We start from the raw sequence: 27046 nt of genomic DNA, 5'->3' as shown, positions 1-27046 counted from the left end.
CCCACATTCTCTGGCAATGAACTCCAGAGTTTAATTACACAATCTGTGAAGAAACATTTTCTCCATTTTGTTTTAAATCTGTGCTGGATTTTAAAGATAAATTACTAATACTAGCTCTTTCAATTCTCTCAGCACTCTGGGATGTATGCCATCCGGTCCAAGTGATTTGCTACTGTTCAAATTGACCCCTTACATCATCCAGTGTTACAGAGATTGGTTTGGATTTCTCTGATTCATCAGAATTGAATTCCATTTCTGGCACCGGGATCTCCCCCATGTCTTCCTCGATGCAGAAAAAAAGCAAATAATTCATTTAATCTCTATGCCCTGGTCTTATCTTCCCTGAGCCCCATTTATCCTTCAGTCCAACCGATTCTCTTTCTAGCTTCTTGCTTTTAATATGCCTACAAAAAAGTTTGACTGTCTTCTGGTCAAAGTCTCCCTCTGCATTCCTTATTAGTGCCATTCCTTCTGCTGTTTACAATTCTTTTCAGACCAGGTATTTCATATCAATTTTAAATGAACTGGAAGTGAATTCCAGTACAATGTTGTCTGAAAAGCGAAGGGTAATGTTAGCATTTGTTGAGATTTAATTTAATTTCCACATTTATATCCCATTTAACCACAACATTTCAAGTGGGTTACATTAATAAAAATATATACATCTAGGAATTTAATCAACAATTAATACATGCTTTACGAAGTGTTATTCCAATTTCCATCCTACTCAAGTCAAAGCTATTTCTGAAATAGTCACATGTTTAAAGCTTTCCTGAATAACTCAATATTAGACAATTTTCTTATTTCATTAGATAATGTATTCCAGAACTCTTCAGCTCTTCCTATAAATTTTCTTTTTATGGAAGAGAGCAATCTGCAATCTTTACAAGAAAGTATTTCCAACCACAATTCTCAGGAAGAGCATAAATACCACATTTATTTATTTTTTAAATTTCTATATCATCTAATTCCTAGGCAGTTTACAAGTTGGTTGAGGTACACTTATCAAATCCGTCATATAACCTGGAACTAACCCATATCAAATCTTAAAGAGAATGATCAAGCTTTTAAACTCAATTCTTGTCTCAATTGGCAACCAGTGCAGTTCGTGTAGTATAATCAGATCTTCACACTTTGTGCTTCTTAGTGCAGCACGTTAAACAGGAGATTTTTATGCCTGCTCAACGATGATTTTGTTCACTTATCCAATCTGGTTTTCGGATAGTCTACATACCAACATTTGGGATCCCTGAGGAAAAAGTGTTTTTCGAAACGCGGACCATGTCAGGTCCGGTCCACATGAATATTAGGACCAGCTTTTGGATATAAACATCGCAGCTTATGTACTAATTTTATATATGTGATATATGTTTTTATGAGTTTTGTTGTTTTTATTTAATGAAATCCTGCATCCCGTACATTCCCCTGCAGTTTTGTTTGGGCTTTTAGTATGATCATATCTACCATATATACTCGAATATAAACTGGGATTTTTGGGCCTAAAATCCATGAGAATTAATGGGAGCCGCCAGTCAAGAAGCCGCACAGCACCGAGCAGCAGTGCCAAAGCATGCTTCTGCTCGGTGCCACTCAGCGGGTGAAGAAACCCAACCTCGCGGCAGCCACCACCAACCGGGTTAGCAGCGGGGCAGGAGCTCCTGCCCACTACACCTCTGGACCACCAGGGATCGGCAGAGGAGGTACAAGGACAGGGCAGGGAGGGGGAACAGGGTGCAGAGCCTGACAGGGGAGGGAGGAAAGAGGGCTGAGTGCAAAGCCTGACAAGGCAGGGCATTTGAATATTAAGCCACCTGACTTATATTCAAGTCAACCATTTTTCCTCCTTTTTTTTTTGGGGGGGGGGAATGGGAGTCTTGACTTATATTCAGATTGACTTATATTTGAGAATATATGCTATATCCCTCCCCCGTATAAGTTTGGCAGTAACATTCTGCAAGGTCTGCAATCATTTCATCTGCTTAACAGGAGGAAATAATAGGCAAATATTACAATAATTCAAGGAAGTATGTATAAGAGCTTGAATGATAAACTGTAGATGACTTCTCTCTAAAATATGTTTCATTCTACGCAGCATAATCAATTTAAACAATATTTTTCTGATCAGATTATTCACCTGAGTTTCCATAGTTAAGCCTAGATCCAACTAAACCGGCAAAAGTTTAATTTCATTCTTAAGTTATGGAGTCTCACCTTTGCTGTAGTAGCAGCTTGATCTCTTTTCCCTCCCTGTCGTACCAGTTGTGGTGGTTTTAACCAAGTTACAGCTCAGATTTATAAAAGCTGGAAAAGTACATAACATAGAATTATGAATAGACTGGCTCCTTCCAACAGAAGAAAGTAACAACAAATTAGTCAAATGTGTTGGAGCCCGACCATGAAGAATTTCAAAGATCATTATACACAAATTAAACTTCATTCGGGCCACCATAGGAAGCCAGTGCAGATTAATGATCAAAAGTGTAACTCTGTCATATTTATATGCAGAAAAAAATTAAATGGGCTGCTGTGTTTTGAATTGTTTCAAGCCTCTTAATTAAATATTTATTGCAGCTGAAGTATGCGATGTTACAATAGTGTATCCCAGCAGGATAAGATGAGAGTCTGCATCACCAATCTAAATAGTCTTTGAGCCAAAAGTTCTCTTATCCACCGTATTTCCTTAGTAGTGGCATGTTTTGTTTTTAAATTACAGAGTCAACTTGTGGCTCCATAGAAAGATTACTGTCTACATAAACTTCCAGGATTTTTAGTGCTGCTCTAAAATAATAATTGACATCAGTACAGTCAGCATTTGATCATTCCAGATGTTATTCTGAGCACCCAGGAAAAGGAATTGTATTTTATCCTGATTCAATTTCAAAAGGTGAACTGGTACCCAATACAGTAGAACTAAACAAGGGAAGATTATGTTCCTACCTTGTTAATTTTCTTTCTAGGAGATAGGAAAGCCAGTTTTGAACCACTGGGTTTTTGCACCTTCACCCAGGTAGAGTGTATAGAGATCCTCATTTGCAATTTTCTGCTCCTCCTCCCTGGGCTGTCCTGTACTCCTCAGTTCGTATCAAAGCAGGAGAATAAACAGAAAAAAAGGGAGGGGCATGGGGACTCTCCCTAAGAAGCAAGTCTGTTCTGCTCATAACACAATAAAAACAAACAAACAATGATGAACACTTTATAACACATAACAAAATGGAACATAGTGCAGCCTTCACTACTCGTCATGGGGTTCTTGAGATAGGTGAGCTTCTCTTATCTGAACTCATACTAGAGACCACGGAAAAAAAGCAAACTGTCTGATGCTACAGACAAGTCCAAGACAGAATAGCAGGCTAGGAATCATCTGACAGGGCGGGCTTCAAGACTGACATTCCTATCTTCTAGAAAGAAGATTAACAAGGTAGGTACATAATCTTCCCTTCTAGTTTAATAGGAATGTCAGTCTTAAACCACTGGGATGTAACAAAGCAGTCCCTGGAATCTAGGGTGGGACAGATGAGCCTACTGACAGCATTGAAACTCTGAAAGCGGTAACCAATCTTGCTGCTACATCCTCCCTGTAAAATGTTGTAAAAGTATGGAGAGAGGACCAAGTAGTCTCTCTACAAATCTCTTCCGCCAAGTGGAGTGGACCTTCAGAGAAGTTAGAGGTATCTTACGGTTCCCAATATAAGCTGATTAAATGGCCTTTCAAATCCTTCTGGAAATGGTCATTTTTGAAGCCAGCTAACCCTGGTGGCTAGTGCCCACCAGTACAAAAGGAAGTGGGAACGGACAATGAACACTCCACTGAAGATCACTGATGTAAAACCAACTTGTTTATTTCAGAAAAGGACACAAGCAGAAACTGTGGACCAGACACAGCACTGTGTTTTGGCGTCTGAGGAATGCCTGCATCAGGGGGTTACTAAACATAAAAACATAACACATCATATTAAATCACTAAACTAAACTAAACCTTAAGTTTATATACCGCATCATCTCCACCGAAGTAGAGCTCGGCACGGTTTACAAGAACTTAAACAATGAGAAAGGATAGGAAAAGGTTTACATAAGTTTATAAATAGAGTGGAAAAGTAAGGGAAAAAAGAAATTACATGTTAGAGAAGAGCCAGGTTTTTAGTTGCTTGCGGAATAAATGGAGGGAGCTCAGGTTCCACAGCGGGATAGTAAGGTCGTTCCAGAGACCTGTGATTTTGAATAGAAGTGAGTTTCCCAGGTTACCTGTGTGGAGAATACCATGTAGGGAGGGGAAGGATAGTTTTAATCTTGGGTGGGCTGAGTGGAGTCAGGGCACAAGGAGTTAAAGCAAAGTGGGATTAGGGAAGGAAGGATGCCGTGAATAATTTTAAAAGCCAGGCAAGAGCATTTGAATTGAATTCTGGAAATCACTGGGAGCCAGTGAAGATTGGCCAGGAGTGGGGAGATGTGGTCAGATTTACGTTTTGCAAAGATCAGCTTGGCTGCAGTATTCTGAATAAGCTGGAGGCTTTGGAGGGTTTTTTTTGTTAAGCATAGGTAAATGGCATTACAATAGTCAAGTTTGGAGAGGATGATGGATTGGACAAGGACGGCAAAATGTTTTTGGCGGAAGAAGGGTCTTGCTTTCCTTAGCATGTGGAGGCTGAAAAAGCATGATTTTGTCAAGGAGTTGAGGTGGTCGTTGAGAGAGAAGAATCGATAATGATGCCAAGGACCTTGCTTGAGAACTCAAGGTGTAAAGCAGCGCCTGAGGGTAGTGCGAAGAGGGTAGGCAGGTGTTCTAACTTTGAGCCGAGCCAGAGTAATTTTGTTTTTGATTCATTTAGTTTCATCTGTACCGAGAGGGGCCAGGAGTGGAGTCTCATTATGCAGGATGTTATGTTATCATGGAGGTTGGTGAGGTTCTGGTCTGTTTCAAGAATGACAAGGATATCATTGGCGTATGTGTAGATTGTTTCAAGGGGGGAAAGCTGGAAGAGCTTCAATGAGGACATATAGATATTAAAAAGGATAGAGGAAAGGGGTGATCCCTGAGGGACACTGCAAGAAGGAGACCAAGGAGAGGACATGGTGCCATTAGAGTTGACAATGTAGGAGCGAGAGCGAAGGAAGTTTGAGAACCAATTAAGAACGGTTGAATCAATTCCTATCTCAGAAAGTTGATAAAGTAGTATGTCGTGGTGGACAACATTGAAAGCAGCAGAAAGGTCGAATTGTCAAAGAACAGCGAATTTGTTTCGAGAATATAGTTGTTGCACCTTTGATATTAGGGAAACAAGGAGGGACTCGGTGCTGAAGCTGGGTCTAAAGCCATGTTGATAGGGGGGGAGAGAATGGAGAATCTCTCTAGGTAAGAAGATAGCTGGGTAGCAACTATGGTCTCAAGCAGTTTGGTTAGGAGGGGAATATTTGCTATGGGGCGGTAGTTCGATGGTGAGGAAGGGTCGAGATCAGCTTTTTTCAAAAGAGGGGATCACAACATATAAAAATTTAAAAATTTTCATAAGCTATACAAATAAATCAATACCAGAGGCCAATCAAATAAATAAATCAATACATATAAATACAACGAATGATAAATATGTCAAAGATATGTATATGTGACAAACAAAACATGACAATGTATATGCAAATTCATAAAAATTAAACCAAACCTGTGGCGTGTATGTCCACAGATGACAGGTCTGGGATAAAACAAAGCTGTGTAGTAAAAAGATGGACATAGGACCATCGAAATACCATATTTCATCAGGAGAAAAACTCTGAAAAAGTACAGCAAGACAATAAAAGAGCACAAAACGTAGGTGCGTAAATAAACTTCAAAAGCTATTTGAAAGAACAAGCATGCAGAATGTTAATGCAGAGTCTCAAGTGTATGACTACATAACTTTGTAACAAAATAGCAACTTTCTAGTGCCCAGCAACAGAAAGATATGATCTGACAGCGGAAACTCATTTCTTTATTTTATCCAAAGAGCTCAGAGCAGGTTACAGGTTACGATTTGCACTTGATTTGCCATCATTTCAGTACAACTTTATGATACAACTTGACACATACTAGGGGTCTAATACCAATATAGATATATTATACAGTTTACAGATTACAAATCGTTATCCTTACAGCAAAAGTTTTCCAGTACAAATTTTATTCTAATTGACACACAAAGACAGTTCACAGGCTAAATTTGCCTTCGTTATAGTGCAAGATTTTCAATACAAGTTTTCCTAACGTGACACATACCGGGATCTGGTACCAATGTACATTTCTTTGTAATCCATCAGTCAAGGGCAGGGGGGTTAGGTGAAGAGGTATGTTTTTATTGCTTTCCTAATGTTGAAGAGTCTTTCAAGGGATCTGATCTATGGGAGCATCGATTTTAGTGGCTCGTTAAGAAGTGGGAGTAGGAACGTCTAGCAATTTAATGATCCTGTCCATCTTCTTGGATTGTGAAGGTGTACACGCAGGCAACTGAAAGCTGGACACTACCTTCAGCAAGAAGGATGGGACGGTATGTAGTACTGTTCCCATCTCCAATATTCTGAGAAAAAGTTCCTCACAGGATAGATGAAGTAGTGTGACAAGGCAATGGCTAGAGGCAGAAAAGTGCTAAGCTGTACAGAGAGAGGCATAACCAGTGGAAGAAAGGAGGTGTTGATGCCCATCCCAGTACAGGTCGCTGGTGAGGCCCCTCATGGATTATTGTGTTCAGTTTTGGAGGCCCTATCTGGCCAAAGATATAAGAAGACTTGAAGTGGTCAACAAGAAAGCAACAAAAATGGTAGGGGTCTGCACCATATGAAATACGAGAAGATATTAGAGGACCTCAACATGTATATTCTGGAGGAGAGGAGAGACAGGGGTAATAGGATACATACATTTAAATATTTTAAATGTATTAATATAGGACCAAATCTTTTCCAGAGAAGGGAAATTTGTAAAATTAGAGGACATAAATTGAGGTTGAGGGGTGGTAAACTTATGAGTAATATTAGGAAATTATTTTTCATGGACAGGGTGGTGAATGCCCTCCTGAGGGAGGTGGTGGAGAGAAAATGGTGACAGAATTTTAAAAAGCATGGGATGAAGACAGAGGATCTCTAATTAGAATATGAAAGGGGATCACAAACAGGTCAGAGAAGGTTATCATGCCGCTGTATCGGGCCATAGTGCGCCCTCACTGGAGTACTGTGTACAGCACTGGTCGCCGTACATGAAGAAGGACATGGTATTACTCGAAAGGGTCCAGAAAAGAGCGACTAAGATGGTTAAGGGGTTGGAGGAGTTGCCGTACAGTGAAAGATTAGAGAAACTGGGCCTCTTCTCCCTCAAACAGATTGAGAGGGGACATGATCAAAACATTCAAGGTACTGAAGGGGATAGACTTAGTAGATAAGGACAGGTTGTTCATCCTCTCCAAGGTAGGGAGAACAAGAGGCCACTCTCTAAAGTTGAAAGGGGATAGATTCCATACAAACGTAAGGAAGTTCTTCTTCACCTAGAGAGTGGTAGAAAACTGGAACGCTCTTCCGAAGTCTGTCATAGGGGAAAACACCTTCCAGGGATTCAAGGCAAAGTTAGACAAGTTCCTGCTGAACAAGGACGTACGCTGGTAGGGCTAGTCTCAGTTAGGGTGCTGGTCTTTGACCAAAGGGCCGCTGCGTGAGCGAACTGCTGGACATGATGGACCACTGCTCTGACCCAGCAGCGGTAATTCTTATGGGCAAACTTTCATGGCCTGAATTCCACAAAGGAAATGGTTTGGATAGGCCAGAGTGAGTGTCAACAGCAACTCCAGTAGTTGGAACCAAATGACAGCACCAGGTGGACTTCTAAGGTCTATGGCCTACCCGCCCCCCCCCCCCCCAAAAAAAAAAAAGAAAAACATCAATTTAATCATGAAATTGTAATGCATGTAATTACAGGGCAGACTGGATGGACCGTTCAGATCTTTATCTGGTGTCATATACTATGTTACTATGTATACAGCAGGCCCTCCTGAGGCCACAACTGAACCATGAGCAATGGTTGATATTTATTTCCCTCTTGGACTTAGGCCAAGATCTTCTGCCTGGCAGTTACTGTATAACCACCAGACCAATCCAATACTTAGGCAGAAAAATCCTCCTGATTAACAGTTTTTGATTGCTTTTTAATCAGCTCTTGATTTCTTTTAGCAGCTCTCCAGGTTGCTACCATGGAAGCCAATGAGAATCACAAAATTGACTCATATGCAATGAATACCTCTAATAACCATAATGGCATAGATAACATCAGGCATACTACAGATGACTCTGCAAACGGGATTGCAACCAGTTTGGTGAGGGGATAGCGCAAAGTGTTGGGTTACTATTTAAAGAAACACAAAAATTCAAAGCAGCATTTTGAACTGCCAAAAGAGTGCACCAAATACCCTTTTGAAATCTGCCCAGTGAACAGAACATGGGGAATTTTTCCCATCAGCTAGAACCACAAAGAACAGTTGGTTTTATTTTTGCAGACGTCGGGGCTTAGTAATAAGCTAAAAGGAATTATTTCCAGCACAGTACAGAATGAAATGCCAGGTGTAACATACAACTAATTATACCATGAGCCTAACGATTTTTCTTCTTTTGCCACCCTGTGAAATTCCTACAATGGAATCAAAACGCAGATGACTGAAAAACAGGTACATGAAGAAGCAAATCCTGATTTATAGCTCAGTAATTTGATTTAATAGCTGTTGGAACATATTCATCACTCCTTTGATGCTTCAGTGAATGCCGTCGGCACATCCATATCTGTGCCAGGATAGGGCGATTATCTTTGGAGAGTCAGTGGAGGAGAAATAACACTGTGTGGCTTGAGAGTCATGAGCTAAAAATTCTATCTGATTCTGCACGGACCAAGCATGTCACTTGATATATGAGGATAATCCAACCTACAATAAAATCAGATTTTGTTCTATTTATAATAATGGAGCATAACCTGGGTCCTCAAGACCTACACAATAACCAAGCCGGTCTGTGATTCTCAAGGACCAGGGAGATGCCTGTTAGACATGTGAACTGTACTTTATAACCACAGTTAAGGGTGTTTGGTTTTCACATATTAGTTCTTTTTCTGGGGTTCTTTTTCCCTGTTTTTAGTTTGCACTCCTGAACCCAATCCTCAGCGCACACCCAGCCAGTCAGGTTTTAAGGATGTCCACAATGCATATGCATGTGATAGATTAGAATACGAAGGAGGCAGTGTGCACGAATCTATCTTATGCATATGCATTGTGGACATCCTAAAAACCTGACTGGCTGGGTGTGCTCCGAGCACTGAGGCTGAGCAGCAGTGCTTTAATAGATTCTGGGCGTGCTTGGGAATTACACAGGTAGGATATGGGATTGAACCTAAAAGTCAGTTAAAAGACACGAGTGGAGAGCATGGGAAGGAGCTGGGGTTGGGTTTGAGAATGAGAATTTATCTGCCAATGTTCCCAACGGGGAAGAATCACAGCACAACAAATTGGATGGGTCTGTATGGTTTTCTTCTGCCATCATTTACCATGGATGAACAAACAATTATGATGGTATCTTTTTAAAACTGCAGGATGCTTTATGATAGCAATTCACTTTGAAAGGCATGTTGCTTATACAATTAGGCTTCTGGGACAAGTCATGTTTTCACCATAATTAAAAAAAATAAAAACAACTTAACTTGATTGTAGACACGTCTGTGGAACCTTTCACGTATACTTGTTGTATCCTTAAAAGATGACGTTTCTGAGGACCAGAGGAATGGCCCTGATAGGCACGAGATCTTCATTGCATTAATACTGTTATACATACAGCATTAGTGCACGTGGTGTAATTTAGAGTATATCACCCACCTTATATTCAATAAAAATTAAAAAAAAAAAAAAAAAAAATTTAAATTGAATCAGGTTGGGCAGACTGGATGGACCATTTGGGTCTTTATCTGCCATCATCTACTATGTTACTATGTATGTTACTTGCTTTTAATGCCCTTTCCCTAAAGGCTTCAAATATAATGTGAATATGCAGGATAGTCAGTGAAAGAAAATGAAAGAAGTGTTCTGGTGCAAGAATCAAATCAGGCTCCAGATTTATAGCTATTTGGCCTAACCACACACTGTAAAAATATTTTATTTATTGAGTGCAGAAGCAAGATGATTGAGCCAGTCTGATGGCTCAGTGACAAGGTTTTCATGCATGGGATCCGAGTTTGATTCTGAGAGAAAACTTTATCCATAGCATAATAGTGACACCTAGTGGAAACTGCAGGGTTTGCCGAGAACTGTTGCTACAGTGGTTGGACCGGGGGGGGGGGGGGGGGGTGGAATCTAAATTACAAAGTACTATGGCCCAACATTAGCTGACTCAAGTTGAACTGGAACTCTAAAGGTCTCCCCCTTCAAATTTCACCTTCTCACTCAACAGTCCTCCACCTATTTTTACCTCTCAACTTTTCATCACATCCTCTCACTCCTACCTCCAGTGGCATAGTAATGGGGGGAAGGTGGACCACCACAGGCCATTCCATGCCACACTCTCATACCTCTTGAAATCTTTGTCACCATGAGCAATTTATCAGGTCTGCTGCTCATGCCAGCCTGGCTCATCTTTGAAATCACTGCTGGCTGATTAACCGTTCCCCTTAACTGTATCCATGACATCCTGTTTGTCTGTCTTGCCTGTTTAGATTGGAAGCTCTTTGGAGCAGGGACCATTTTTGTAAAGCGCTGTGTGCATCTGGTAGCGCTATAGAAATAATTCATAGCAGTAGAAGGAAAAGCAACGCCAGCATGAGCAGCAGGCTGGAGAAGCAGCTCGCACTGACAAAGATTTAAGAAGGTCTAGGGGAAAGGAAGGGCATGTGTGTGGCATGGGGGGGGCAGGAAAAGAGCAGGGGAGGCAGAGAGGAGGAGACGGGCGCTTCCCACCCTTGCTAAGCCACTGCCTACCTCTCCTTATATGCTCATCTTTCATCTACTCATCTTCTTGAGAACCTCCATGTTAAATTTTTTGTCTTATACCCTTGTAGCCCAGCAACTCTATGTCCCCTCTTTCTCCCCCTTCATCTTACAGTTCAACAAGTCCCTGTCCTCTCTCCCTTCCCCTTCACCCCAGGAGCTTCCTATCCCGTCTCTTTCTCCACCCCATCCCCAAAAAGCACTATCTGCCAGCCACCCCCTCCAATGATCTGTCAAGATCAAGGTCAATGTATATGATATACCATAAATATAAAACCAAAGTTAAAATCTAAACAGTTTACAATAAAATAAAGGTTGGGAAGTAAGAACACACTACTACAACTACTACAAATTATTTCTATAGCGCTACCAAACATACGTAGTGCTGTACCGAGTCACAAAGAAGACAATCTCTGGTTATAAAGTATCAAAGCATTACGAACATCACTGGAACATGCGGGAAGGATTACAATAATTAGAAGGGAAAGGGAAAAAATGGGCATCCTCCCCCAATAGCCCACCATCTTCCTCCTCTATCCTCACATGCCTCACCCATAGACTGGCATGTCTCTTGTCCCCACCCTCTCCCCATAGGCCCTGCATATCTTCCTCCCCCACACCAAATGTTCCCCTTGAGCCAAAAACATCTCCCTCTTCCTTCCTCAAAACCCCCCAGCAAGGCCAATACTGCTTTCTGCTTCTTTCAAATTCCACCAGTTCCCTCTCTTTCCCTCCCAGTCCAATGATGCTTGCTCTCTCCTTCCCTCATTCCCCTCAAGTTCAACCGTGCTCCCTCTCCTTCCCCATAGTACCCTGCACCCCTCTGCTTGAGCGTCTCCCCATTCACCTGTGTACCTCTTGAAATGGGCACCGGCATGAGCATCTTCCACCTGCTGCTTACACCAGCCTTGGCTTCTTTTTGACATCATATCCTAGTTCCATAATCAGGAAGTGATGTCAGAAGGGAGCCAAAGCCAGTGTGAACAGGTGGAATATGCTGACTATGCTGACAAACATTTCCCAGGTGCGCATGAGGGATGGACAGAAGGAGAGGCCCCAGTGCCCCCATGAAGATAGCACCCAGGGCAGTCATCGCCCCCACTGGCTGACATTGTGCTGTTGAAGCTTTTCCCACATTTCTTTCAGGCCTCTGGAGGGCTCATGCAAAATTATATTTTTCAGTCCCTTCACCTGAGATTAAAAGATACATCTGGGGGCTAATTTGTGAAAGTGATAATAAAGCTCAAAAAACTCATTTCTACCCAGTTCAATGACACTCAGCTGCCTCTCGGGGGAGATTTAGCAGCACTTACCTGGATACTGTCGCTGACTATTCCCTCGAACTGGTTTATTTGAAACTGGTTATCTTGTGGGCAGGCTGGGGACAGTGTTGGCACTTATCTGGGAAAATGTGAGAAGTTGAGCAAACAAAGAGGACCACATAAAAGTTTTATCTTGATCTGGTCTAACTTATACAGTTAAAGACTGAATATTGATGCTTACAGAATAAGTGCCTGGATATTCAATGATGGCGCTGGGACACAGCCCGACATTGGATATCTAGTCATACAACTGGTAGTGGTGAACAAGAACTTAAGAATTGCCCTACTGGGACAGACCGAAGGTCCATCAAGCCCAGTATCCGGTTTCCAAGTGGCCAACCCAGGTCTTTGATGAGAGTTTAGTAACTCTCCAGCTGTGCCACTAATGCTTCATTTTGAATGCATGGACCGAAGCTTCTGTTTTCTGTCCTCCCATGTCTAATGATTTAGATTACTTTCAGAGAAATTAATTCCTGGTGTGATTGCTTACAAAAGTGACTGGCTTGCATTTCTTCTTTAGTTGAACGCTTCTTATCCTCCTTTTGGCAATGAACAAGGACAAGCCCTTTCTTGGCCTTCTGAGAATCTGAACTCCAGTGGGAACTCAAAAGCTCAGAGTGACAGGGAGAGAGGTTTGCTTTGCGATTTTCTGTCTCCAATAACTACTGTCTACTAATTAAAGGCATGTGACAGCAAAAGATCTGATCATTAGAGAGAACTGATGGATCCCAGATTTAGCTCACTTGCCACCAGCTCCCTCTATTTACCAGAAGTTGAGGTTACTCCCCTTAATTATAGATTATTGCCTTGTCTCTCAGAGCTGTGGAAAAGCAAAATAGGAGCAGCCCAGAAATGGCTGTGGATTTAAAGGGTAGAGTTTTAATAAGCATGGCCAAGAGCTTGGGGCATTTATTGTACATAGCTGTGTGATCACATACAGCTAATAACCTTAAGTGACACAAGGATGGGCAAGACCAGTATTAACAGTGACTGCCTTCTGGGCTGGATGATAAATCAGTTTAATTATTTTTGCATCAACCAAACCATTCATATCTACTTTCCCTCATCAAAATGATGATCCTCCTTTAAAAACAGGTCTCTGAAGACTAAAGTTGGTTACTGATTGCAATTTTAAGTTTTATATTTGTATTTTACTTGCAATCCACCAGGATTAGTGAGTTGTAAATTTACTAAAGGAATAAAGTTGATTTGTACGATAAAGCCGAGGGGACGCATAGGTAAAGCTTCTCTGAGTTTCAGCTCAGAATATACTGTTGTTAAAAAGAAAATCAGTTCAAGTTGGGAGCTTTACTTTTACATGTGGGGAGTTCTTACCTTGTGAGTGTGATATTCAGTGCTATTTCACCGTTAACTAGCATTTGTCTGGCTAACTGCTAAGATTCCACAGGAGATGTCTGGATATTTGCAATTAACAGCTAGCCTCTAGCTGACTACGTTTTGTGACTTAACTGGCTAGCTGCCAATATTCAAGTGCTGGCCGAATGAGCTTAGAAGCCATATCTTTGGCCACTATTAACTTGACCGTCCAGCGCTGAATATTGACAGTGGACATTTAAAAAAAATCAGCTATTCAACGCTGGTCATTGGAAAACAGCTTGGCATTGAATATCTGGCTCACTGCTGTCTTATATATCCAGTGATAACTACTTAATGTAAAAAATACACTCTGTATCAAACCGAGGCCTCAGATTCAGAGCATACGCGTAGTCCTATCATGGACTGAACGATCAGCGTATTCCCAGCTCCAAACTCCATGTCTTAGCAATGCTGCCTCCCGTGCTCCTTGTGACCCTGGGCAAATCCCAGGTACATTAGATAGATTGGGATAGACAGGGGAAAATGCTTGAGTCCCTGAATGAATTCATATAGACTGTTCTGAGTTTCCCTAGAAGAATGGAATAGATGAATATTCCATCTTTATGAGTACCCCTTTCAAGTGTGCTCTGGTGTAATGTGTCAGTGAGGGGATATAAACCCCCAGAAGCTACAATTCAACAAGGCAGCAAATAATGATCTTCCCTCTGTAAAGAACATTGGAAGCCAGTTGGTTGCACCGCTTTCTACAGACAAATACCTTAACACTCTTCTCACGGCTGTTTGGTCCTCTTTTCCAGCTCTCACTCTCACTACCTTGGCTAAAACTCTACAATATTCATCCATTCTGGAAGCCAAGCCTCCTTGAGCTATAAACTGCCATTCTGCCTCTTCTAGCTGCATTTCACATTTGGGTTTTGTACCACCTATATGAAAACAAGCTATTGTCACTCCATTGTCTAGGAATCCACACTTAGATTCCACAGATCATAAGAACATAAAAATAGACTTACTGGGTCAGACCAATGGTCCATCAAGCCCAGTAGCCAATCCAGGTCACTAGTATCTGGCCAAAACCCAAAGAGTAGCAACATTCCATGCTACCGATCCAGGGCAAGCAGTGGCTTCCCCCATGTCTTTCTCAATAACAGACTATGGACTTTTTCTCCAGGAAATTGTCTTAAAACCTTTCTTAAAACCAGCTATACTATTCGCTCATACCACAACCTCTGGCCATGCATTCCTGAGATAAACTATTCACTGACTGAAAAAATATTTCCTTCTATTGGTTTTAAAAATATTTCCCTGTAACTTCATTGAGTATCCCCTAGTCTTATTTTGACAGAGGGAAAAATTGATCCACTTGTACCCGTTCTACTCCACTCAGGATTTTGTAGACTTCAATCATATCTCCCCCTCAGCCGTCACTTTTCCAAGCTAAAGAGTCCTAACCTTTTTAGTCTCTCCTCATACGAGAGGAGTTCAATGCCCTTTATCATCTTGGTTGCTCTTCTCTGAACCTTTTCTAGTGCTGTTTTATATTTCTTGCGATAAGGAGACCAGAATTGAATGCAATACTTCAGATGAGGTCGCACCACTTAGGAACAAAACTTGTGTTAGGTTAATCTGTACTTCCATATATTTAATAAAATTGTAACCCTTGTTAACAGTACAAGACATTTTACATATTCATCTACCAATACAAAAGAAGGCCTCAAAGTGGTTTTTGGTTTCCTTCATTTCACAGAGCCAGAAGATAATAGCAGCATGTCCCCTCCCCCCTCCTAAAACAACAACAACAAACCTTTTCTTACCTAGCAGATTGTGTATTTGGAGTCCTCCAAAACGAAACCTAGGATAAAGCCTCAATGGTGGGACCCCACTGACCACTCAAGCCAAAACCTGTTGTATGTGTACAAAAGGTTTCCTATGGTGGCCATCCTGTAACTCAACTGGCTGTGGCAAAGCAATAAAGCACATCAGTTTTCAAAGAGAAAGTAAGCACATAGTTTTGCTTTCAAAATGTATCGTTAAAGACAGAAACAAGTCCAAACTCTGCCCCTAGCATGTAGAAGCAGGCAAACTTTTACTAACAGTAAATGGATTTTTAAAAAAGTCCCACTCAGTGGCTACAGGGACAATGTTTGTACCTTAGGCTTTGAGTGGGAGTCAGACCTACTCGGAGAACATTTCAAAGGCTAAGAGTAGAATGGTAATTCAACCTCTGTTAAGCATGTTCCAGTACAATAGCTATAGGGGCCATAATCAAACTGCCTGCCCTTGTGCAAACACAGGGCAGGCAGTTTATGCCCACAAGCAAAGCAAAATTCCGTTTGTCCTGCAGTCTACCTACTTTTCTCCATGATAGGCAGGTCACTCCTACTGTATTTGACTAACTCACCATGAGCAAGCAAGATCTAAATCCAAATTCCCTAGCCAGGTTAATTATCCTAACTCTTCCCATCCATCCGCATCGCTCTAGACATCCAGTTTGGCCATTGCCCTTCACCCCCAAACCCTCCCATTGGTTTTATTCCTTCTCCTTCTGTATCTTCATAGTAACTTTTCAGCTTTGAGTGCACTTTTCGGGAAATTACCTTTCCAATGCAATCAGCTCTTGTCTTAGTATGAAAGTGGGCATCACTACAAAACTCTGCCTTCTGGCACAAGCCCATAGCCCTCTTCTATTCCAAAGCACCATCTTTCGACTGCAGCCTTCACCAATACAAATATTAAGAAGATAACCCACAGGTACACCACACTTAAGAGAGCACATACTTTACTTATAGCAGCATAGGGTGGACACTGGTTTCCCACACTTGAGCTACAGACCAGAGAAAAAGGCATTCCCTCTGCTCCATTCCCCTTCCTTTCCCATTGAGATTCAGAAATACACTAGGAATGTGCCTGATACTCTTAGGTCACCTTCAGTCACTGAAGACTCTGAGGCCAGAGAGAGCTGAAGGTCAAGCACGAATCCCAGTACAATTGTGTATGTTAGAAGAGGGAGGTTGTGGATTCTTGTAGCCCTGCTTAGGTACAAGAACAAATATCACTTAGTAAGTACGGCTCAGGAACACAAATGTCTGGCAGAAAGACATTCTGGATGGAGAAGTTCAACTACTTCACCAATACCAAAAGCAGACTAGCAGGTACCGTAGTAAGTGGAACCAGTTCAGGTTACCTTAGTTTGGTAATCTGCAGGACATATGGCATGTGTACACAGGAGGATAGGGGGATTTGAAGCCCTGGGAAGGAGGTGGCCCATTGAACTAGGCACAGGGAGAGAGAAGTGTGTCAGTCTTTTTGTTTCCATGTTAGTTCTTCTTTTTGCTCTCGGTTTGAGTTTGGAACTTCTGGTGGACAACCCTCAGTGTGGTGAAGAAGTTTCCCAGGAAGTGCAAGAGGAAGGTGATGCTACACATGATCACCTGCAGAGAAGAAGGCAAAGGGCAGCTGAGTGCTAGATCCAGAACGTTAACAAGTCATAAACAATGCTACAGTTTAACCTCCCAGTACCTCTGCCACTCAGGTATGGGGGTTCTGGGCTCCAGTTTCTTCCTTACCTGCCACTCTCTGCACTGCGGGTCTCTGGCTAGATGAAATAGTGTAAGTGCATTGAAAAGCTGCCAGAACTGGAAAAGAAACAAATGGGTCATTAGATCTGTCTTCAAGACATGCCTCATTGCAGCAAGGGCTCAGACACCAACTTAAAAGCTCATGTTCTTACAGCTTCTTAAAATTTGGCTCTGATTGCATATTGCACCTGATTTTTCTCTCCTATGCACAGGATGAAAAAAAATGACCCACAGCCTGGAAAGAGACTGCACTGAATCAAACACCTTCCTTCCCTCATTGGAGTTGAGCTCTAAGATCAACTTTCAGATTATATAGTAACTTGATAAGTTTCAATACATTTTAGCTTGAGCTTAGTACATCAGTGATTCCTAAACCTGTCCAGCCAGTCAGATTTTTAGAATATTCACAAATTATCACCATCATCTGCTGATCAAGTTGTAAATACACTGTTTGAAATGTCTGTATGCAAATTCCAGAAGCCTAATGGTCTAATATCTGGCAACTAAAATTCAATGCAAAGAAATGCGAGTAATGCATTTGGGGATTAGAAATCGGAAGGAGCCATATGTGCTGGGACGTGAGAGGCTGATATGCACGGATGGGGAGAGGGACTTTGGGGTGATAGTGTCTGAAGATCTAAAGGCAAAGAAACAGTGTGACAAGGAGGTGGCTGTTGCTAGAAGGATGCTAGGCTGTATAGAGAGCGCCATGACCGGTAGAAGAAGGTGTTGATGCCCTTGTACAGGTCATTGGTAAGGCCCCACTTGGAGTATTGTGTTCAGTTTTGGAGACCGTATCTGGCGAAGGACATAAGAAGACTTGAAGCGGTCCAGAGGAAGGCAACAAAAATGGTAGGATGTTTGCGCCAAAAGACGTATGATGAGAGACTGGAAGCCCTGAATATGTATACACCAGAGGAAAGGAGGGACAGGGGAGATTTGATTCAGACGTTCAAATACTTGAAAAGTATTAACGTAGAACAAAATATTTTCCAGATAAAGGAAAATGGTAAAACCAGAGGACATAATATGAGGTTGAGGGGTGGTAGACTCAAGAGTAATGTTAGGAAATTCTTCTTTACGGAGAGGTGATTGATGCCTGGAATTCATTCCTGAGAGAGGTGGTGGAGATGAAAACGGTGACTGAGTTCAAAAAAGCGTGGGTTGGACACAGAGGATCTAGAATCAGAAAATAATGGTATATATTGAAGAATTAAGGCCAGTACTGCACAGAGAACCGGTGGATATTATATACTTGGATTTTCAGAAAGCATTCGACAAGACTCCTCAGGAAACTGCAAGGCCATGGAATAGAAGGAGATATACTAAGATGGATAGGCAAATGGCTGGAGAGCAGAAGGCAGAGAGTGGGCATAAATGGGAAGTTCTCGGACTGGGAGAATGTGACTAGCAGTGTCCCCCAGGGCTCGGTACTTAGGCCCATCTTATTTAATATTTTCATCAACGACCTAGAGGATGGAACATCCAGCGAGATCATCAAGTTTGCAGATGACACAAAGCTATGCCGGGCCATCAAATCGCAAAGGACAGTGAGGAACTCCAGAGTGACTTGAGCCGATTGGAGAATTGGGCAGATAAATGGAAGATGAAGTTTAATGTGGAAAAATGCAAAGTGATGCACTTAGGCAGAAAAAATAAGGACTGAAGCTAAGGGGGTACAAGTTCAGGACAAATATCAGGAAGTTCTGCTTCACGCAACGAGTGGTGGACACCTGAAATGCTCTCCCAGGAGAGGTAGTTGCGGAATCCACCGTTCTAGGATTTAAGAGTAAGTTAGATGTACATCTCCTTATGAGAGGCATAAAGTGACATGGGTAAGGGTAAGCTAGATGCACTTCTCCTTATGAGAAGCTTAGAGTGATATGGGGACTTAAACTATGCCAGGGTACACCTGGCGGGGCCTTCGCGTGTGCGGATTGCCAGACTTGATGGACCTAGGGTCTGTTCCGGAGATGGCACTTCTTATGTTCTTATGTCTGTGTCACATATATGGCCATTCAGTTGAGGATGGGCTGAGATGGTTTAGATGAGCTGGAGTGAGCTTCGACAGAGACTCAAGTAGATGCACAATACCAGGTTAAAAATTGACAGGGGGGATACCCCATCCCCCCTTCCACTGAGCCCGATGCCCCCACACCTCCCTCTAAACTAAACTAAACCTTAGGTTTATATACCGCATCATCTCCACAATCGTAGAGCTCGGCACGGTTTACAAGAGTTGAGAGAGAAAGGAACTCCAATGAGGTTAAAGAGTATAGTGAGAAGGATATTTGGGGGGCTTAGTATGCCAAAAATGGGGTAGGTATTACATTTTTGAAAAAAGCCAGGTTCTCAGATGTTTGCGGAAGAGTTGGAGAGAGCTCAGGATCTGGAGGGGGGAGGTAAGGTTGTTCCAGAGCTCAGTGAATCTGAAGGGGAGGTAGGTCCCTAGTTTTCCTGCATGGGATATGCCTTTTAATGAAGGAAAGGATAATTTTAGTTTGTGAATGGGTCTGGTGGTATTAAGATTTAAGGAGTTCCAGGAGAGTGGGATGAAGGGAGGGAGGATGCTGTGAAGGATTTTGAAAATTAGGCAGGCGCATTTAAAGTGGACCCTGGCGATAATCGGAAGCCAGTGAAGCTTAGACAGGAGCGGTGAGACATGGTCGAATTTACTTTTTGCAAAGATGAGCTTGCCGCGGCATTCTGGATCCGCTGAAGTCTATGAAGGTTTTTCTTGGTAAGGATTGAGTTGCAGTAGTCCAGTCTGGACAGGATGATAGATTGGACGAGAACGGTAAAGTGATTTTGATGGAAATAGGATCTTACTTTCCTCAGCATGTGAAGGCTGAAATAGCATTTTTTTGCCAAGGAATTGAGGTGATCGTTGAAGGACAAAGTGGAGTCGATGATAATGCCCAGAACATTGCTTAAGGACTCCAGCTGCAGAGTGGAGCCAGATGACAGGGGGATGGAGGTGGGAAGTTGGTCTAGTTTAGGGCCAAGCCAAAGTAGTTTAGCTTTGGACTCGTTCAGTTTCATTTTGACAGTATGGGCCCAGGACTGGAGGTTCGTTTTACAGGAGGATATGTTCTCCGAGAGGTTGGTAAGGTTTGGGTCGGTCTCGAGGACTAGGATATTGTCAGCATAAGTGTAAATTGTTTCTAGGGGGGATAGATGGAGGAGTTTAAGGGAGGACATATAGATGTTAAACAGAATAGGAGAGCCTTGCAGGACTCCACACGTTGGTTGCCAGGGGGCGGATGAGGTGCCATTCATGTTGACGGTGTAAGAACGAGAACGTAAGAATTTTGAGAACCAGTCTAAGACTGTGGAGTTGATGCCTATCTCGGAGAGTTGGTAGACTAGGATGTCATGGTGAACAACATCAAAAGCAGCGGAAAGGTCGAATTGAAGGAGGACAGCAAACTTATTTCGAGAGTGGAGTAGTTGGACCTTTGAGATTAAGGAGGTCAGTAGTGATTTGGTGCTGAAATTGGGACAAAATCCATATTGGTAAGGTAGGAGGATAGAGAATCTCTCTAAATATGATGTGAGTTGGGTGGCTATGATGGACTCAAGCAACTCTACACACCCCTGACATTTCCTAACCCTCTGTACCTTTGGATGAAAAAATCAGCAGGAGGGATGCTCACTCCTTCCTGTCGATAAGGCCACCTCTTCAAAATAGTGGCCCCTCCCCCTCCCAGTGCTTCTTAGGATGCACTGGGAGGGGCCTAAGGCCCTGATTGGCTCAAAATGGTGGTCCTTCCCTTCCCCCTATGCAGTGGGGAATCCCTGATCAGCTGAGCTTGAAGGACTCTCCGAAGCACCGGTTTTGGGGAGTCCTGCCAGTTCAGCTGATCAGGGATTCCCCTGCTGCAATCAGCTGATGGCAAGCCGTGGACCATTTAGCTTTTTAATTTTAACATTTCTGACAGGGTACGACAAATGGAAGGAAGATCCTACCAACTGTCACCCTACCAACTGTCATAGACCCTCATTTTGGATATCCTGAAAACCTACCTAACTGACTGGCTGGTTGGGGATTCCCTAGGATAGGTTTGGGAACCCTGGGATAATCCATTGCTTATCTGACTCAATGGTCCAAACCAGTGGCTCTTAAACCTGACCACCCCAACCAGTCAGATTAACAAGATATCCCTAATAAAAGAGGTGACAGACATGCAAATCTGCTTCATTTCATAGTCATTAGGGATAGCGTGAAAACCTAATTGGTTGGGTCCCCCAGCAGTTTCCTGGAGGGTAGGAGCAGCTGTTTCTTCCTCCTCCACTGGGCTTCAGAGAGTCATTTGCAGCTACCTGGGATGTTTCCTTATTTTATACCTTCACTTAATAATAATAATAATAATATTTATTCTTGTATACCGCCCAACCATGAGTTCCAGGAGGTTCACAACCAAGAAGGACTGTACAATCAGTGAAAACATATCAACCAAGTAAGTTTTCAACAACTTTCTGAAAGCATAATACGATTGAGCTTGTGGAATCAGAATACTTAACCAGGAAAGCAAAAGTCTTGTCTAAAAATCTCTTATAACGACAAGCTTTTACAGATGGATACATAAACAAACAGTTATTTTGAGTATTTTTATTCGACTTATAACTTAAATTGGAGCCAAACCTAACAGGGCTTAGTCCTGTCATCACAGACAGCTCCGGAACTCTCTACAGAAACTCTGCCTCCAGCATACACAAACTAGTTATTCATGAGGGATATATTGAAAATCCTAAGGACTTGGGGAGAAAGGGATACTTGAGAAACAGTGCCAGGCTAGGAAATGGGAACCATCAAGCCATGGACCAACCCCACTGAAACAGGCTGTAGTTTATTCTGCAAAACTGATACTTCCACACATTGCCCTCATGTTAGATATACCTAGAGCATCTTCATTTAAAGTCTAAGTATGATCTCGCGAGCCAAAGTAAGATGGGCAGTTTGGCCTTTTTTCTTTTTACATCATGTTTCTATATGTTTGACTCCCTCCCTCTCAAAAAGCAATCTTCCCTGTGGTTTGTGAGATGCTTTAAACAGCTGTACCCTGAAACACTGGAGAGGTATTAAAGCAGGAGTGTCAAAGTCCCTCCTCAAGGACCGCAATCCCCCAATGAATATGCATGAGATCTATTTGCTTGCACTGCTTTCATTGGGGAAATCCTGAAAACCCGACTGGATTGCGGCCCTCGAGGAGGGACTTCGACACCCCTGTATTAATGGGAATCTGATTATAGAGGGCATTGATTTCCATTTGTTACATTCTGAGGGCAACACTCCATCTGATGCTTGCACTGACTTCTACTACCTGCCCTGAGGAAGCTGAAGAGATAAGAATAAAGATTTATGAGACCTTGGCACACGCTTCTCCATTCTAAGCATTAAAAAACCCATGTTTCCAAGGAAGCTTTACAATTTATTTTCAGTGGCATTGTAGCCTCCTCCAACTTTCCACCCCTTCTCCCTCCTTTCATCCCAGCAGGAAAGATTTACCACCAACAGACCTGTTAGGCAAAAGTTACACACCTGTCCAAAGAAAAGGAAGGGTAGCAGAAAAGTGAGACCCCGCCACATCCAGGACTGAAAGCCTTCTGCAAGAGATCACAGAATATAAGTATCAGTAGGTCAGCAGAGAAACACACCACATTTCTGCAAGTTGGTTTGGCTCATTTACAGCTCTACAGCTCATGATCTTTGCACTTACGTTCTACTGCCAGAAACTTTGTGAAATCCTACAAAAAAGTAGTTTTGAAGGTGGATATATGTTCCTGGACTCATACTCAATTGTGTGATTGTCACCGAAACGTGTTGGGCGTTGTGTAAAAATTGATTTTGAAGTCAGGATACAAGATACACCTGGGGCAACAGGTGTCTGTAACAACATAACATAAATCTTTATTTATATACTGAAAAAGTCTTTCGGTTCGAGGCAGTTTACAGAAAAGGTGGCTGAGTAGAATCAGTAAGCTACAACTAAATGAATGAACTGAAAAACTGAAAAGGGAATTGAGCAGGACTTTATGAGAGGGAAGTTAATAAATAGGTAAGGAAGGTCAAAGACTGAGAGCCACAACATGGAATAGAAGATTGATGGAGGTGGTAGACTTTTCCTGGGGTTTAAGGTGGATCGCCAAGTTTGGAAAAGAGGTGCGTTTTTAGGAGCTTTCTGAAGTACATCTAGACGTGGATGTTCTGACCAGCTGGCTCAATTCAGGATCTTTGGAGGCTGCTTGGGATGGTAAGTCTGTTGATGAATCTCTTTTGGGTGCATCCTTTAACTGAGGGGAACATCAGAATAGCCTTACTGGGTCAGACCTATGGTCCATCAAGCCCAGTAGCCCGTTCTCACGGTCACTAGTACCTGGCCAAAACCCAAGGAGAAGCAATATTCCATGCTACCGATCCAGGGCAAGCAGACTATGGACTTTTCCTCCAGGAACTTGTCCAAACGTTTCTTAAAACCAGCTATGCTATATCTGCTCTTACCACATCTTCTGGCAACGCGTTCCAGAGCTTAACTATTTTCTGAGTGAAAAAAAATTTCTTCCAATTGGTTTTAAAAGTATTTCCCTGTAACTTCATCAAGTGTCCCTTATTCTTTGTAATTTTTGATGGAGTGAAAAATCGATCCACTTATACCCGCTCTACTCCACTCAGGATTTTGTAGACCTCAAATATATCTCCCTTCAGCTGAAGAGCCCTAATCGTTTTAATCTTGTCTCATTCAAGAGGAGTCCCATCCCCTTTACCATCTTGGTCGCTCTTCTTTGAACCTTTTCTAGCGCCACTATAACCTTCTTGAGATAAGGAAACCAGAATTGAACGCAATAGGTTTGATTGAGGTTGAGTGGATCGTCCAGTCTGGTGAATATGAACTGACTGGTGAGGTAATTGGGCAATAGACCATGTAGAGCTTTGTAGAAGAGACATCTGAATTTGAAAAGCACTTGGCTCTCTACTTTAAGCCAATGTAGTTTTTGGTAGAAAAGTGTGATGTGGTTGAATTTTTTCAGGTTGAATATGAGTCTCACTGCAGTGTTTTGGACGGTGCTTAGTCTCCAGAAGTGTTTGCTTAGTCCTGCTTAATTATAATAAAATTTATTTATAATCCGCAATAGCTTAACAGTTCAGAGCAGTTTATAGCAAGAGAATCTCCCAGATGCAGATGAAATACATATAGAAATATATTACTCGCATGACTGAAATTTCTTAAACAAATTTATCATACAAACAGGACTTCACAGATTTTCTAACCATTTGATAAGATAATGAATTCAAAAATAAACCACTTAAGGTTCTGCTCCAAACACCAGCCTGGTAAGATAAAGTTTTATCCAGAAACCTTTTAAAGATACATCCTTTTAATGTAGGAAAAGAAAACAAAGAAATTCTCCGCATGGGACAAGAATTTGTAAAGAATACAAAATGATTAACCAGGTAAACTGGAGCGAGTTCTACCAGCGTTTTAGAACATAAACATGCAAATTTGAATATAATTCTGGCCTCCACTGGCAACCAATGTAAATTTCTGTAATAAAGGTTAACGTGATCTGATTTTTTCAACCTGAATATCAAATGCACAGCAGTATTTTGAATAATTCTTAATCTGATAGTTTTTTTGCATGATCCTAAGTAGATGATATTACAGTAATCTAATGTGCTCAATGCTAGAGATTGAACCAACAATCAGAAAGATGAAAAATTGAAATATGACTTTAATGTACTTAATTTCCAAAGAGTATAGTAACATTTTTTAATCAGAATATCGGTATGGGCTTCAAATGTCAAAAGATTGGTCTAAAGTAATACCTATAATTTTTATTGTAGGACTGATAGTATAGTTCAATCCATTTATCACTAGCAAAGTCTCCATAATTTTATTAGATGGACTAGCAAGAAATACATTTGGTTTTTCTGAATTCAATTGAAGTTTGAAATTTTTAGCCCATTTTTCAATAAGATTGAATATAGATGTTCCAGAAATTTTTGTCTCCAACAAATTGATTCTGGAAGAGATGAAACCGGCTATGTCACTCGAAGCCCAAATGATGAAGTTATTTTGGTCACACCATCAGAAAAGAGAGAACACTGGAGGAGGCCATCATGTTTGGGAAAATTGAAGGAATCTGCACTCAGACGGCTGGCCATGTTGAAAACAACCATGGGGATGATGCTGGAGGACCTTTCCAGACTAGAGCAAAACTGATTTCTTTTTAGATCCACAATTCATCAAGCACGAGTCGATGCCACCTAATAACAACAACTATGCCATTCTCTATATTGCTATTTGCATACTGCCTTGGGTGAATGTTTTCTAAAAGGGTATATAAATCCTAAGAAATAAAATAAAGTCTCAGGAAACACAGACAGACATGGGTTTGCACTTACCGACTGTTAGATCCATGGTGTGCCTCTCTCCCAGCGATCTCAGCCTGTAGAGGCAGCCGCTCTGGTAATAGTACTGGAGAAACTGAACAAAGCCTGGAGCAGCAGAGAAAGGAAAGCAGCCCAGAATAGTCAAAAGATGCCACCAGATTTTCTAGCTAGGTTTTCAAGATAGTTTATCAGTTTACAATGAAATGAAATTTAAAATCTATCATATCTAAAGTTAAAATAAATGAAAATATATGTGAGACGAGGGGGGGGAGAAAAAAGGTAAATTAGTAAATACATCGAGATAAAATGAAAATAAAAGGGAGGTAACATTAGGGTAGATCAATATGACCAGATATATAGACGACTTCTTTATGATCCATTATCAGAGTTCACATTCTTTGATCCCTTTGACTTGTGTTAATCTAACCTAGGCTTCGATTTCTATACCAGGTCATCTCCCAGCGGAGCTCGACTCGGTTTACCAGTAATTAAAGACCAGCAAAAAAACGAACAAGAGCATAAGAGAAAATAAATGTTCTAGAGCAATCAATTTGTTGAATCTTTAGGTAAACTGTTCAAGTATTGTGTAAAGAATAAAGTTGTTGTAACTGACCTAGTCAGACAAGAGTCAGGAAGCCCATTCCGCCTTTCTACCAGTTTATAAGCGAACGATTGACTGAATTTCCCGGCAGATTTAATTCCTTTGAAGGACGGGAGCAGTAGTTTATATCTCTGTGTATTCCTCGAATGGCAATATCTAAGGGTATTCCAGTATAAAGGGAGCAAAGGGCCAAATAGTCCATAGAGAAGCTTAAAAATGACGCAGACGCATTTAAACTGGATTGAGAGCCAATGAAGCTTTCTTAACAGAGGACAGATATGATCATACTTTCTCATTCCAAAGATGAGTTTAGCTGCCATATTCTGTATTAACTGCAACTGTGGTTTATTTTATTTAAAAATTTGTATTCTGCACTTCCAACAATTCTATGCAGGTAGCATAAAACACAAAATAAAATGACTACCAAAAAGATATTGTGGAAAAGAAATCAGAAAAAAAGAGGAATGGAGGGAAAATATACTAGAAAACAAATCACTCCATTAGGTCAGGACACACCAACGCCAGAAAAAGTATTTTAAGGCAAAAGAAGAGCCTCAGACATGGAGAGGTGTTCCCACTCTCTTTCACCCAAGCATCACTGGCATCTAAGAATAATAACTTTATTCTTTTACTAGTCTTATAGCCCGTTACATTAACGGGTGCTAGAATATATGTGTGTGTGTGTCTGTCTTTATTTCTTTCTCTCTCTCTCCTTAGCCTGTTTCTGCATTTCTATCTTTCTTTTTCCTCGGCTATCCACCACTATCCCTTGTCTGCTCCCCACGCAGCCATAGGAAAACAGTGATTTAATTCCCAAAAAGTCACCAAAAGATATCCACCTAAATTTCTGCACACTC

General features: G+C 41.6%; 1 protein-coding gene across 4 annotated transcripts in view; it reads right to left on the bottom strand.

Annotated features, from left to right (window-relative positions):
* Window positions 1–15234: 15234 nt before the first annotated feature.
* TMEM120A (transmembrane protein 120A) overlaps window positions 15235–27046 on the bottom strand; it is a 59458-nt gene continuing 47646 nt past the window's right edge. For 3 of the 4 annotated variants that reach the window (XM_033922486.1, XM_033922487.1, XM_033922485.1), the window contains 4 exons: window positions 25601–25693; window positions 22739–22803; window positions 17185–17253; window positions 15235–17049 (listed from right to left, as the gene is read on the bottom strand). In XM_033922486.1, coding sequence (XP_033778377.1) covers window positions 16936–17049; window positions 17185–17253; window positions 22739–22803; window positions 25601–25693 — 341 coding nt within the window. In that variant the 3' untranslated portion in view covers window positions 15235–16935. The remainder of the gene's footprint in view (window positions 17050–17184; window positions 17254–22738; window positions 22804–25600; window positions 25694–27046) is intronic. The other variant, XM_033922488.1, reaches the window with a different exon arrangement.

The sequence above is a fragment of the Geotrypetes seraphini genome, chromosome 15 (genome assembly GCF_902459505.1).
Source record: "Geotrypetes seraphini chromosome 15, aGeoSer1.1, whole genome shotgun sequence".
In the NCBI taxonomy this organism is placed as follows: Eukaryota; Metazoa; Chordata; class Amphibia; order Gymnophiona; family Dermophiidae; genus Geotrypetes; species Geotrypetes seraphini.
Note: the sequence above shows the minus strand (reverse complement) of the source record. Positions and strands in the feature narration are given on the sequence as shown.